The sequence below is a fragment of the Neovison vison genome, chromosome 3 (genome assembly GCF_020171115.1).
Source record: "Neovison vison isolate M4711 chromosome 3, ASM_NN_V1, whole genome shotgun sequence".
Classification (NCBI taxonomy): Eukaryota; Metazoa; Chordata; class Mammalia; order Carnivora; family Mustelidae; genus Neogale; species Neogale vison.
In genome coordinates, this window is record NC_058093.1 from 41,368,413 (window position 1) to 41,382,658 (window position 14,246).

At 45.1% G+C, this 14,246-nt stretch overlaps 1 protein-coding gene across 6 annotated transcripts in view; it reads right to left on the reverse strand.

Moving 5' to 3' along the window:
- Positions 1 to 14,246, reverse strand: part of USP40 (ubiquitin specific peptidase 40) — a 75,705-nt gene that overhangs the window by 12,958 nt on the left and 48,501 nt on the right. For all 6 annotated transcript variants that reach the window (XM_044241887.1, XM_044241886.1, XM_044241885.1 and 3 more), the window contains 7 exons: positions 13,218 to 13,271; positions 12,169 to 12,257; positions 10,901 to 10,987; positions 7,076 to 7,112; positions 5,265 to 5,329; positions 3,280 to 3,354; positions 1,080 to 1,203 (listed from right to left, as the gene is read on the reverse strand). In XM_044241887.1, the coding sequence (XP_044097822.1) occupies positions 1,080 to 1,203; positions 3,280 to 3,354; positions 5,265 to 5,329; positions 7,076 to 7,112; positions 10,901 to 10,987; positions 12,169 to 12,257; positions 13,218 to 13,271 (531 nt within the window). The remainder of the gene's footprint in view (positions 1 to 1,079; positions 1,204 to 3,279; positions 3,355 to 5,264; positions 5,330 to 7,075; positions 7,113 to 10,900; positions 10,988 to 12,168; positions 12,258 to 13,217; positions 13,272 to 14,246) is intronic.

Sequence of the window (14,246 nt, forward strand, 5' to 3'; positions counted from 1 at the left end):
AACATTTTTAGAGTTAGTACCTATCTAACGTAACCCAAACAAAAAAACTTAATGCTGATTTCATAGGTAATTCAGTATCAAGTATCTTATTGCTCTATACATATAACCCTAACTTCGCAGTAAGGAGATAAAAATGTGACTCACTTACATTGATTTCAGTACTGAGGCTTAAAAGGTAAAAAGAAATATTAAGTGTGTAATACTCCAAGGCTCTAAAGAAGGCTAAATAAGAAAAACCTAATAAACAGAAAAAACATAAAGAGTTGGTCCTACCATATTCTCTTTAGTTACAAAGGAAATTAATTTGTGTGCGTGTGTTTTTTTTTTTAAAGATTTTATTTATTAGAGAGTGTGAGCGAACACAAGCAGGGGGAATGGCAGGCAGAGAGAGAGAGGGAGAAGCAGGCTCCCCACTGAGCAGGGAGCCTGATGCGGGGCTCCATCCCAGGACCCTGAGACTATGACCTGAGCTAAAGGCAGACACTTAACTGACTGAGCCACCCGGGAGCCCTGTGTTTTCTCTATAATGAAGCACAAATCTTCTTATTACAAACGGCAATTGAGACTCACTGCTAGTGACTTCTTGTTCATCCTGATGTGTGTGCGGAATTCTGTCTGTGGAGAAGCAACTAAGAATAAAACAGCATGTTTGAATCCTGTGTGTCTCCTCAGAAGTCAGAGACGAGGCGAAGCACCCCAGCAGCTGCCCCTGGGGTGTGGCAGTGGAAAGAAGCAGGGGCGGGGTGTGGACTGTGCACAGCCCCCGTGAGGGACCCGCGTCTACTATCAGGCTCAGTACCCGAGTCTGGGATGGGGGGTGGGGGAGGGTACGCCGCGGGAGGATCTTGCAAGATGATGTGGACAAATTCTAACGTGCTGCCAGAATAATAAAGACAGTAAGACACGGCGCTTGACAGGCTGCAGAGCACTGGATAAAAACAGGATGGGGTTCTTCTACGGAATGAATAGGTTTTGATTTGTCGACCTTACATTTAAGATACAAACTCCATCTGCCTCCCGGAGCGGAAGCAGTCACTGTACTCTCGGGAGGACATGCTGGGGCTACGTTCTGTTCTCACCGTGGGTGGAAGCAGGTCTGCAGACCCCACCTGGGGAAGGGGTGCTGTTCATCCGGACCGGACTCTTCCAGTGACCCGTGGGCCCCCCAGGCTGGTACCACCAAACGGGAATCCTCAGGAAACCCTGAAGAATGGAGCATTGCCAACCGCGGTGAGGTACACGGATTAACTACGTTTCTACTTCCACACACACAGAGAAGTATCTTGAGAACAACAAATGATTCTGAGTTTATTATTTTTTCCTTTTGGGTATATTAACTGCCATATACTATACCTGTTCATTGTTTTTACAATCAAAAGTTTCAGATCATAAAAATCAGTCTTTGGGACGATGGGGATTCAGTGTTCTTTGCTTAGAAGCATCTTTGTAAATACACTTACTTGTAGGATCTTATTACAATCAAAGAAAAGTCTAAACGAATACCAAAGCACTGGACAGAACAAACGATACGAGAATTTTCAGGCCTGCTACGGGCACCACCAGCACGACGCTCCACTTAGAAGCAGTTTTCAGTCATTAAAATTCCTACGGGAACTTTCTAAAGAAGCAAGAACCTATTGCTCCAAGTTGGATTCCTGTTAAGAAACTTCATGAAATAAACCTGATCTACTAGCCACTCCCCCCACCTAGATACACACCATTTCCAGTAGTAAAAACCATGAACCAGCTTCCAGGCCAGGTCCCTCTAGACCCGTTATATTAGGGGAGGCCGGGACTTTTGACAAACTGATTTCAGCTCTAGAACTTATCCTAGAGCTATATACACGCCAAATGGCATATATATGATATTTTGGGCATTGTTATTTGTATCAAGACTGGAAGCCACCTAAATCCTTGAAGACACTGGCTGAATAAATTATGGTACCTACGTACAATGGAATATTCCACAGCCACCGAACAGAGAGAAACAGCTGGATGTGTACGAACACAACATACACATGGACATAAAATATTAATGAAAAAAGCGAGGTACAAAGTAGGTTGTCTAGCAAATAATCTTCTGTGTAAGAAAAAAATATGCACGTGGGCAAATACATGTGCTGTGCACACACACACACACACACACACACACACACACAAACACGTGTGCATTACCAAGTACAGACTTCTGAAAGGATCCAGTGGAAATGGGCTGCTTACAGAGGGAGGCCCTGAGTGGCTGAGGGATACTTACTTTTCCTGGCCCAGGCTTTCATACACTTCAAATCTTGTATTATGAATAATTCCAACTAAAAAGTTAACTTTAAAGATCACGGAATAAAATATAATTCACGAAGTGATGCAGAAACGTCCGTGTGTGTGCGGGTATGAGGAGATCCTCAAGATATAGGAAGTGAATAAAAACAAAGATGTTTGTCAAACAAGCCATAGAATATGATTCCCTTTAAAAGGGATACGCACATATTTACATTCTGCACACGAACAGGCATAACTATTTTCTGGGAAGGATATGCAAGGTAAAGTAAGTTAATTGTGACTCTTTCTGGAGAGAAAAAAAAATGGGAAAAGCTCTTTTCATTTTATAGCCTGCCACGTCTTTTGAATTTCCTAATCATAAGCCAGTGGTTATCTAAGTGCTGGAATCTGGGGTCATTTTTTAACTTCCATCTTTACATGTGTCCACCTTAAGAAAAACCTAATAAAGCATGGTCTTAGATAGCAGCAATCCGCGGTGTTTATTTCAGAGCAGTGAAATGAGTGTTCTTGCCCGCAGCTCATGGGGCTACCAGTTCGGTGTGGCTTTCTGCGAAAACAACGTGGCAACACAGAGCGAGCATCTGGTCTTAAAAAAGTTCATACCTTATGACCTGTTCATTTTGACTGGAACAATCCTGAGGACGGTTTCTATTTAAGTATTAGGTATAAAAGCATTTACAATAAGCTAAATTTCTCACGGGGGGGTGTATGAATTAAACTGGTAAGTCACATCCTGGATACAATGACTGGTTTTGGATTCTGCAGTCTGATTAAGGACTGAAATATGAACAGCAGGAAATAAACTGGTTTATACGACTGATTCTGCAAGAGGGAACTCCATGAAGACATAAAACACAGCAGCTGTCTGATGAGAGAACTTACCCCAATTCCCAGCATTCTCTTCATGCCTGGCTGTGTCTCCCCACAATGAGAAACATCATCTCAGTTACCAGAAAACAGTAACTGTTCTTACAAAATGTCAACTCAGAAGCAAGACCTTACCGGAGGAGGAAGTTTTCCTTCAATTAAAAGCAAAGTATCTCCAGAACGTATCCCAACTTCTCTCAGGGCTGCATCCTGGGGAAAGAGAAATTCCTTTATGACTTCTGACAGGAGCAAACAAGACCTCTGGATCTTTTCTTGGAATCCTAGGATTCTATAACCCTTTCAAGAAAGAAAGAAACAATAAAGCAGGCATCGAGGAGGCAGGAAAGACACTAAGACTATAAGCAGTATCTCCTTCTGCATTAAATCATAGGGGATGGACTGGAGTATCACCGAGGCTGTGGGGAGAGGGACGGATGGGATGAGACGCGGAAGACTGAGCTGCAGAGGATGAAATACCAGTTAGGCCCGAAGGCTGGGCTGGACGTGGGAAGCTAGAGGAAATGAGAAGGAATTCTCACGAAAAGAAGAGCAGGGTTAAGGTCGAGTCCAGAAGAAGGGGAAAAGCTTAGGAGACGAGACAGACTAGAGCACCAGCTGGAGAGTAACAGGACAGGAAGCTGGATCGGAAGGTCCCAGATGGAAGGGCTGTGAACTAGATGTTAAGGAATTTTTAGCTGCTTTGAAAAAAAGCCGCTCAAGTTTTCAGAGGTTTTTTTTTTTTTTTTTTTTTAAAGATTTTACTTATTTATTTGACAGAGAGACACAGGGAGGGAGGGAACACAGGCAGGGGGGAGTGGAAGAGGGAGAAGCAGGCTTCCCGCTGAGCAGGGAGCTCGATGCGGGGCTCGATCCCAGGAGCTGAGCCGAAGGCAGCCGCTTAATGACTGAGGCACCCAGGCATGAGAAGGGGTTTTTCAAAGAGCAGTCCAGCTGCTACATGCACAGTACACTGCAGTGGGGGACACCTAACTTGGGGCAGCCACTTGGTGTAATTTAGGGAAGAGGACAAAAAAGAAAAGACAAAAACAGCTTGGCCCAACGGCCAGCCGTGGGAAGGGCCAGGGAGGATGGAAAAGCCGAGAGCAAATATGAAGGACCGCAGGGCCAGGAGCATTGTGGGCCAAAAACACAAGGCCGGGAAACACAGCATCTCTGCAAAGAGGTGCAGTAAGTTTGCTTTTAGGTGAATTATTTGATACCGATTTGGGAACTAAGAGAGAAGAAAATGCAGAAACCACAGAACTAGACACACTCTCTGACCCCCAAACCGCATGTCCTGCGGATGCTCTGAGGACCGCGTCTGGGCAGTCAGCTTCTCAGCCAAGCCTCAGAGGTGCCTCTCTGCGCTCACTCCCTCGGCCCCAGGCAGCAGAGCACCCCGGGGGAAGGCCCAGGCCACCTGCCTCATCACCCTTCTGCTGATGCGCGAGGCCACCAGCTGTCACTGAACGGCAGGCACAGCAGGACTTGGGGGAGCATGGCTGACCCCAAGTACCTAAGCTTGCTTCTCCCTGAGCTTCCTCTTGGGACTACCTCTAAGGCCATGGGTTTGACCGGCAAGTGCGACGCTATCTAGGTCAGTAATAAGATGGTTAACCAGAGTCCGACTATCTTGAAATAAAATTGTTCCCAAGACTACCCAGAGAGTTTGGTTGGATCTAGAGAGGCAGCTTCGATCAGAGCCAGAGTGACTGGCTGGTAAGATGAATTCTGCCATCATTAACTTACAGAGAAACAGAGATTAAAATATTCAGGTTTCAAAATTCAGACTGTATCTCACATTGTTTCACCAATGTCTTTTGTTCTCCTGAGTCCTCTGCTTTCTCACGAGGACCTACTATTTCTAGGGACAGACTCTCTTAAGTCAAAAGAGCACTTAACACAGATGTTAGAAATGTTCCCACTAGGCTGAGACCTTCCCTCTGACTTTAGCAAAGACCTACATACAGTAAGGAAGTAGACGGAGGTACAGATTTTTGTGGCCTAAAATAATGAAAGTTTTCTCTAGAATGTATTCGCCAGTGGGGTGAGGGTGAGTATCCTGTATGGAACACATACACAATCATTTCTAAGAATAAAACGTGTAAAAATAATCTTACTTCTTCACATAAAGGCTCTCCAGCTTCATAACACCAATCCATTTTTCGTAAATGCCATGTGTCTCCTGTAAAGGAATCAAAATCAGCATAAAAAAATAAGAAATATATTTTAAGAGTTTGTCAGTAATGACCCTCTGGATAAGCAAGTATCAAACGGGATTTGAGCAAATAACTGACTTCTAAATTCTCTCTTCCAGGCAGGAGAAAAATAAAGTGATTCTACAATTCGGTTAATTTCCTCTCTATTCCACCAAGATCTGCATACTTGCAAACAGATTAACCCTTGCTACCATCACACGGCACCGACGTCCTACTTTTATCAGTTACTTGTGCACGCATCACACACGAATACAGATACTGTCCATCTAGGTACAGACTCTCTTCTAAAATCATTATGAAGTTGTTTTATTTCATGGTTTTGGTTGAAAGTATAGGCCAGTATCTCTTACCAACTGATAATGTGTATGACCAAACTGTTCTCATCCACTTACTGGTTAATCTAACAAAAACCAGTGTTTCTGAAATAGCATTTTAATGAAGTTGGTATACACAAGAATTTATGAATGTTAAATAGTCTTTAATTAGATGTCTCTCAATATGCTTGCTGTACTGATGAAATGTGAAATTTTTTGAGGCAGAGAGGGAAGCTGAATAGAGTAAAAGTTGGAAATCCTGATAAAAAAAAAAAAAAAAGCAATGTTTTAGAAACAGTCAGCTGTCCCACCCACCAGAAGCTAGAGCCAAAGGAGTAAACACAGATCTAATACTGAACCTCCAGATGCCACGGGTCTTTAATTCTTATCATACTGTTCTTTGCAGATCCTCTCCTACCATTAGTTCTAGTTTTAAATACAGTAAGAATTGTACTTAATCTAAGTGTGTTTTTTCTTCAAATTTTATTTATTCGAGAGGGAGCAGCACAAGCAGGGGAGAAGCAGTGGGAGAAGGAGGAGCAGACTCCCTGCTGAGCAGGGAGCCCAACTTGAGACTTGATCCCAGGACCCTGAGATCACAACCTGAGCTGAAGGCAGATGCTATAGCCAACTGAGCCACCCAGGCGCCCCTCTGTGTTTAAAAAACCAAACAAACCCCAATAGGTTAAAAGTGAACACCATTCCTTCTTTGCAGCATAATGTGGAAGGAAGAATGTGGGTTCTGAAAGCAGAGAGTCCTAGCTACTTGCCATATGACTCTGGGTAAACCCTTAACCATTCTCAGCCTCTGTCTTGTCGTCTGTGAGATGGGATGGGTGCTGGTCCCTGCACGGAGGCCCGTCAGCTCCTAGAAGGGGGCCGCAGGGCCCAGAACCTCCCTTCTGGTCAGGGTGCCAGAGGTTTCTCCTCAGCAGGTCTGAGGATGGCCAATGCCCTAACAAGAGCAGCGGGATGCCCCGGGAGCCCTTTCGCATGACTCCCCCGGGGAGCTACTTCAAAGATACCCTGGATTTATTTTTTTCATTCATATTACATTCCCTAATGTACACCACAAAAATACTGGCACGAAACACAAGGCACTGAAACTCTCTGAATCAATGAGGTTAAAAAGAAGAAAAAACAGTGAAGGGCCTGGGTGATTCCAGAGCGCATCAATCCTGTTTGCTCTTCTGGGCCTGTGCTGGAGGCTGTCAAGCTTCTCTGTCCTCGCAGTGGCTAAGCCACAGCTGGCTTTCTGTTAGCTCAAACAGCGGAGCCAGGAGAAGGCACTATGTGCATGACAAAGCTGGAGGAAAGCATGTCTGAGGGGCTATCATCAGGCTTACAGATGACTTACTATGAGGACACAGATAGGTGACTTTGTCATCTGAAACTTACCTGGCAGGCCAGACTTCTCCAGCATGAGCTTTAAACACTGTTAAAGAGAGGAAAAATCACATTCAGTTCTCTGTTTCTGAGATATAGCACTGGGAAAGACACCCCTGTTGGACCCTGGGCATGTCTGTCTTATTATATTTAGTAATTCCTGGAGGGATGAGGATATGTACAGCTTAGGTGACTTAAGGGAGCTCTGCTTCCTAAGAGCTAGGTGGGGCCAGCCAGGAGGGGAAAAAGTTGCTGGTGTCTGTATCTGAGGCTTAGACTCTGCTCATCCGCGAGCAGGCCCGCAGCATGAGCACCCGCTTGTGAGGGCCAGTGCTGGGGGCTGGGCCAGATATGACTGATTAGGCCGATTTCCTAGATACACATTGAACCCTGAATCCTATGAAAGATCAGCCTTTACAGAGCACCCAAGAGATACCAACTGGTCATCTATGAACTCACAAGAAGAGATCCGTGCAGGCGGTGCGACATGATTAACAGAAGTTTAAATCACAGTAATAAAAATCAGAAACTCCCAACTTCCTTGGGGGAAAAACCTACTCTTTTGCCTACCTATAAATTCACAGCAAGAGTAAATAAAACTTGAATTATACTACGCTAGCAGAGAAGGAAGCAAGAGTAAGAAGGATTACTACTGTACTGCTTGGGATAAGAAAAAGAGCAAAGGGTCAAAATGTCCACGAACAGGAACTCTTAAATAAACTACAAGAGGTCTTAAAACAAAGGATAAAATGGATTCATACACACTGGTTTTAAAAGACTTTCACAAATTCGAAGGGAAACAAAGTTCTAGTGTCATACACGCAGCGTGATCCCATTTATGATTTAAAAGAACCGTACGAACAAGTCCAGCTCATCCGTCCCTGTGCCGGTGCAAGCGCATCAACGGTCTGGAAGGACTCGCGCTCGCTGGGGTGGTCAGGCCACGCCGTGCCAAGACCACGGAGACGTCCGGCTGGGCACTAGGGTAGGCTGTGGCCAAGGAGGATTTTTATCCATACGCTACCCCCAATGGGGTTTAAAGAATAAGCCCAGAATTACTTGTATGATTAAGGACAAAAGAGACTTTAAAATATACCTGAAGATTATTTAGAGAAGGACGGCAGCGAGAGCACAATCCAGTAAGACACAGGGACTGGGCGCACCGCGGCAGCCGCACCCAACTTCTGCAACTTCAGAAAAGCGAACGGGTGGACGTTCACCTCAGCTGCGCTCTGGGACCAGAGCGCGGAGGCCGACGTGGCCCAGCGGGGCGAGCACTCAGGACCTCTGAGAGACACAGGGAAGCACAGGAGGCCTGGGAGCACAGGGAAGGGACCGCTCAACGTCTCTGTAAGAATAGACCCCGGGGAAATGCAGGCTGGAAAGAAAAAGATCCGTCGGGAAGCTGCTAGAATAACCCGGAGGAGAGGTGCCCAGGGTATAGCAGTGGAGGGAACGAGATGTGGTCAGATCCTAGACAAATCATGACGGGAGAACCGAAAGGATTTCCTGAAAGCCTGGATGTGAAACACAAAAGCACCGAGGGTGACCCCCAGGTGTTCTGGCCTGAGCAAGCAGAGGAAAGGAGGTGCCACCACCGACTGACAAGGAGGGAAACGGAGGTGCGTGTGAGACAGGACAGGGGTCACACAGCAGGGGCACGGCTGTCAGAAAACCATGCAGGTCCCACAAGCAGAGCGCAGGCCGAGGTCCAGTCGATGGGAGAGAAGAGCGCAGAGCAAACTGCGGGGGGGCGGGCTGTGCGGTGGGGGGAGACCGGGAGAAGCTGCGGTCCTCCTAAGCCAAGTGACAGCAGCGTTTCTAGGCTCAGAGAGGCACCGATCGCCTCAGAGGCCACGGAGAGCGGGAAGAGGACAACTGAGAAGTGCTCATGGGACCCAGCCACGTGGAGGGGAGTGAGTGTGCCCCCACTGGGCTTCAGAGCAGACAGACAGACAGACACATCGCTCCTCTGAAAAGTTCTGTGGCCTCCTTTATCTGACATGAATAGCACCAAAAAGTTAAAAGCTAAATGAAAAACTAAAAAGATTTATGGCAGGTAACAAGTTAAAAAAAAATTTTTTTAAATGTTTTGCCGTGGACAATTGCAAACACGTGCAGAGAGGGCGGTAAATGTGAGCCGACGGCGCCCACCACCCAACCTCCGTGACGGCCGCAGCCTGTCGCATGCGCCACAGCCTCACCCATTTCCTGTCCCATCTCCCGCCCTCCAGGGCCTCAGAGGCAAGAATGTCACCATCTTATCATTTATTAATAGTTAATACTCATCTCTAAAAGATGAACATATTTTTAAAAAACATAAGCCTCAAACAATTATGAAAAACTCAAGAAATCCTTAATAACAAATACTCAGTTGGTGGTCACATTCCTTTTTTTCTTTTAAAGTAATCTCTATGCTGGACATGGGGCTTGAACTCACAACTCCGTATCAAGTCACACGCCCTACCGACTGAACCAGCTAGGCCCCCACATTCCCTTAGTTCTCTTACACTGTAACTAAGGTTTTCCTGATTTGTAAACAAGAGCCGAATGAAGTGCACACACCGCACCCGCTCCTCCTGTCTCCTGAGTCCCTTCAGGACCGTGCAGATGGTGGTCCGTGCTGTGGTGACACATCCCCTCTGTCCCCTATGCTTCTTAGAAACTGATCCTCAGACCTGGGAGCTCAGGTCCACTGAGCCTTGTTTTGTGTTGGCAATGGTTACTCTTTTCAGATAGTTAGCAGTCTTTCAGGATCATTGTTCAGACCCATCAATTCATTAGGAGTTAAAATAGCTGACAGCCTAAAACGCTCTCATTTATCAGCTGATATGTATCTATAAAAACACCTTCTCATTACCTATACCTGCAATATAGCTTCCAAAAGAAAGGCAGGATAAATGCTTGACCCTCTCCTTTCGGTTCCCCAGCATTCACTCTGCATAACTAATGACGATGGTCTTTTTAGGATCATTTATGAACTTGTGCAAAAGCCTCTTCAAGTTGGTTCCTGGCTTTCTCTGTGGACCCCCGCAATCTTTGCTGGCATTACTGCTTCTGTCAGGACAAAATGTTCCAGGCTCACTGACCTGTTCCTGACCTAGATACAGACCCAGCTGCCACTTCAAGAAGCCCTGATTCCTTCCAGTAGGAAACCGTATTTAGCAACCACAACCACAATCTGGGTGCTGGGGTGCTTGCTCCCAACAGGCTGGTCACTGTGTCTGAGCTGTTTCAGGGGGCAGAGCTAGAAAAAATTTTAAAAGCAAACAACCAAGTTCATTCTGACTCTTCTGATTCAAATTTGGGAGTACAGGCTCTGCTCAACTATACCACTGTGTCTCTCCATTTTCCAACACTGAAAGTCGTAGTTATCTGTGACACTAACATAACTGTTACCCCATACGCATGTGTGCTCAGAGACACACATACATATTTGTGCCCAGGTGTGTGATTATGCACTTATATAACCTAAAAACAACAGTAGGAGATACGCCAAAATGTTAATATTAGCAGGATACAGGGTAATGAGAGGTTTTCATTTTTCCTTTTTTCCCCCCTTTTTCCTTTTAATTCACTTCTACAGAACCCAAATTTCTGTAAGTATTACCAATAACCAGAAAAGAAAAACATAATAATCTTATTTTAAAAATTTGGGTTCGTTCATCAGTTTTTAAGTTCCCCAAACTACTCTTTTAGTGAATGGACAGAATTCTCTAAAGTATATTGTGGGAACCATAGCCTTAGGACCTCAAAATCCAAACAGGGTTACCATGTCTCCCCATACCAAATGCCCACAGATCTCTCCCCACACCAGGAACAAGTAAAATTACTTACATTTCCCACAGACATTGTTTCTCCTACTATGATCTCCATCTCTGTACCAGGCTGAACATCACTTCCCACAGTGAAAAACAGGAACAGCTAAGATCAATGAATGCAATTTAATCTAAATTTTAAAATTCTACAAATGTATTACCTGCTTCCAAAAAAGAAAAGCCAATGGTCCATGAAATTTTAATAAAAATCTCCTATCATAAAAAAACAAAGACGCTGGTTAATTTAACGTTGCAATTTAAACAACAATTCTGATGACCCAGAAATGTAAGATGCTTCACGCCAGTGTTCTCACCCGCACAGGTGTTCCATCATTGTTCTTCTCTCACAGATATTATTTATCCCACTGTGATCTTTGTTTCTTTCTTGGTCATTCCTCAAAGGGATCTGCTACAGGCTGTGAGAATGAACTGGGTTTTTGCTCTGGGTCATTTTCTGTCCAAAAAATCTGATCGCTTGTGAGCTCAGCTCCCGATAGCCTCCCTTTCCTTTTGAACTCCCATCTCACCTGTCACATTTTCCTACCAGCTTGTCCTGCACTCCTATGTGGTCAAGTTCAGGGGAAGAACAGATTAGAAGGAGGGAGCTGGGAAACTAATGAAGCGGATCCAGGAACCACAGGGATCCCGACAGGAGTCCAGCTTCCCTTGAAACAGAGTTTTACCAGGAAGGACACCGTGACTTTTGGATGGTAACGAAACTTTATTAAATAGGCAGGCCTTCTGGCAGAGGTTGACCTAATACTTTATACAGAAAACGAGGACTGATTAAAAACAAAGGCAGAGAGTAATTCAGTCCAGAATCAGTATACTCTATTTCACTAACTTTAAGATGTCGCTGGTTGTTTCTCATCACTTTCCGTGCCACTGAGAGAGAGAAACCGTGCCAGCTGCAGTCACAGATGCCACAGATGAAGAGGGGCGCCAGCCTCGCAGACGGCAAAATGCGGGGAAAAGGGGTGCTTTTTAGAATTTATGAAACAGGGTGGTTCAAACAAGGTGGCCACTCAATTTTAAAGGCCCCCCTTAACCACGAAATTCTCACAGGAAAAGAACCTTAGGAGTATGCTCTGACACAAGTATTTTTGATTTAAACACAAAGGACGAGATGGTTCTTTGTATGCCTAACATACAAGGTGTCATTTAAGAAAGAAAAAAAACTTCTAAGGAAAATGATTACTGGCGCAGTAGTTAAGGTGAGAATTATGAGATTAAGGACTTCTGATTCTGGGAAGGTTGATTTCACTCTGTCAGGTGACCCCCCATTACCTGAGATGAGGTTGGCGCTTTTCCAGGACACAGTCCCAGGGAACTCCCCATCTTCAGTTCCGCTTCCTTCAAAGTGTAACTGTCCGGCACTACAAAGAATTTGGAGAACAGGATGAATGTTATTAATTCCTACCTCCATGAATATACTGAAAACGTACATGAAATAATCCACTGAAGCCAGCCTTCCTTTGAAAATCAAGAACGTCAAGAAAGAAAGAACAGGAGACGCGCTCCATGCAAAAGGATGACCTGCATTACGGCTCTGTTTGATTTTCCATTTCCACACTCTAGAGTATATTCTTCCTCTCTGTACAACAAGGCTAAGGAATAAGAGGCGGCTATGAAAGTTCGAGATTCATACTTAATAAACATCAAAGAGCCACTGTTTGCATGGATTAAAAGCTAGATACTCCGAATTGATTCATGAGCGGTGGACCCGCCTCCTGCACTATCAAAGCTGCCGCGGTGACCATCAGTTAACTAAGTCTAATGACAGGAGGCGTCAGAGGTCAGAACAGTCTATTCCGCGGCTGTTATCACAATAACATGAACAGCACAAACACTCTAACTGAATCTAGAAAGACGTAACTCGATCAAAACAACTGCCTAAAATGAGAATCGGCTCATCAGAAAAGGTGTTTTCCTTTCAAACAGAAGGGTCTGAATTTCTGGTTATGATTTTCCGTAATACGTGAAGGCTGCCCTGGGATGAGAGTAACTCCAGGAAGTTAGTTTCCTTTCTTTTTTAAGATTTTATTTATTTATTTGACAGAGAGAGACACAAATCATAAGTAGCAGAGAGGCAGAGAGAGGGAGGGGGAAGCAGGCTCCCTGCTGAGCGGAGAGCCCGATGTGGGGCTCAGTCCCAGGACTTTGGAATCATGACCAGAGCCGAAGGCAGATGTTTAACCGACTGAGCCACCCAGGCGCCCCTAGCAAGTCAGCTTCTAGAAGGCGAAGGATATTAGGTGCCGGAATAAGAAAGATTTGAATAAGAAAGATCGATAGTGTGAGAGGATCCATTTTTGGAGGCTACCATGAAGATTTACCTGGACAAAGTAGCTTCCCATTTCTGTCGATAGGTCTCAAACAGCTGTTCTCAGCTACAAACAAAAAAAAGCTGATTAGCGCACCAGAACAACTAAAGAGAGATGCTCTACTGTGTTCATTAGGAAAGCTACAATGAGTGACAAAACAAAAAACCCCCAAGTACAGGCAGTTTTCAGCCTCAGGGCTGCGAGAAGGCCGGGGAGTCCCCGTAAGGACACTGCCGCTGTCCACAGACCTCTCAACATTGTGTTTTTTTTTTTTTTTAAAAGATTTTATTTATTTATTTGACAGATAGAGATCACAAGTAGGCAGAGAGAGAGAGGAAGAAGCAGTCTCCCTGCTGAGCAGAAAGCCCGATGTGGGGCTCGATCCCAGGACCCTGGGATCATGACCTGAGCCGAAGGCAAAGGGTTTAACCCACTGAGCTACCCAGGCGCCCGGACCTCTCGACATTGTTGTCACAACAGTTAAATCTCTGCAGTTATACGTGTACAGTGAAATTTAAAAAATAGTAAAATTAGTATTTACACTGCAAGTTAAAGCACTAGAAACATTGACAATTTTTTTTTTCTTTTGGTAAAAAACATCAAGACTCGTTTACACAGGGCTTGCGTCTTGGTGTGGAGCTCACAATTTGGAGTGAGCATCTTCTCTATCCCTGAGTGAACCATTCTCTCGGTTGGCTCTGCTTCCAGAATTTCCTATTTTGTGCTTTCAATCTCATGAAGGGTCTGCAGGGGGATCCTTCGATGGGAAGGCTCCTGGCAATATTGTCTCTCGAGTGATAGCAGTGCCAACGTTCCCACAGCCAGGGATTTCCTGCAGCCCTCTGCAGACTTTCTTTGCTGCACCTTCATCTTCAGGAAGCGATTCGCTTAGCCATGATAGGGAGACATCACATGGGCTTACCATGGGAGAAAGGGAACAGACCATTCCCTCTGCTGTGCTGATATCAATACCAGACACTTCAGAGGGAGGTAACTGGTCCCTGATCCTGATGCACACCTGCTATTTTTAAGTAGTGACCT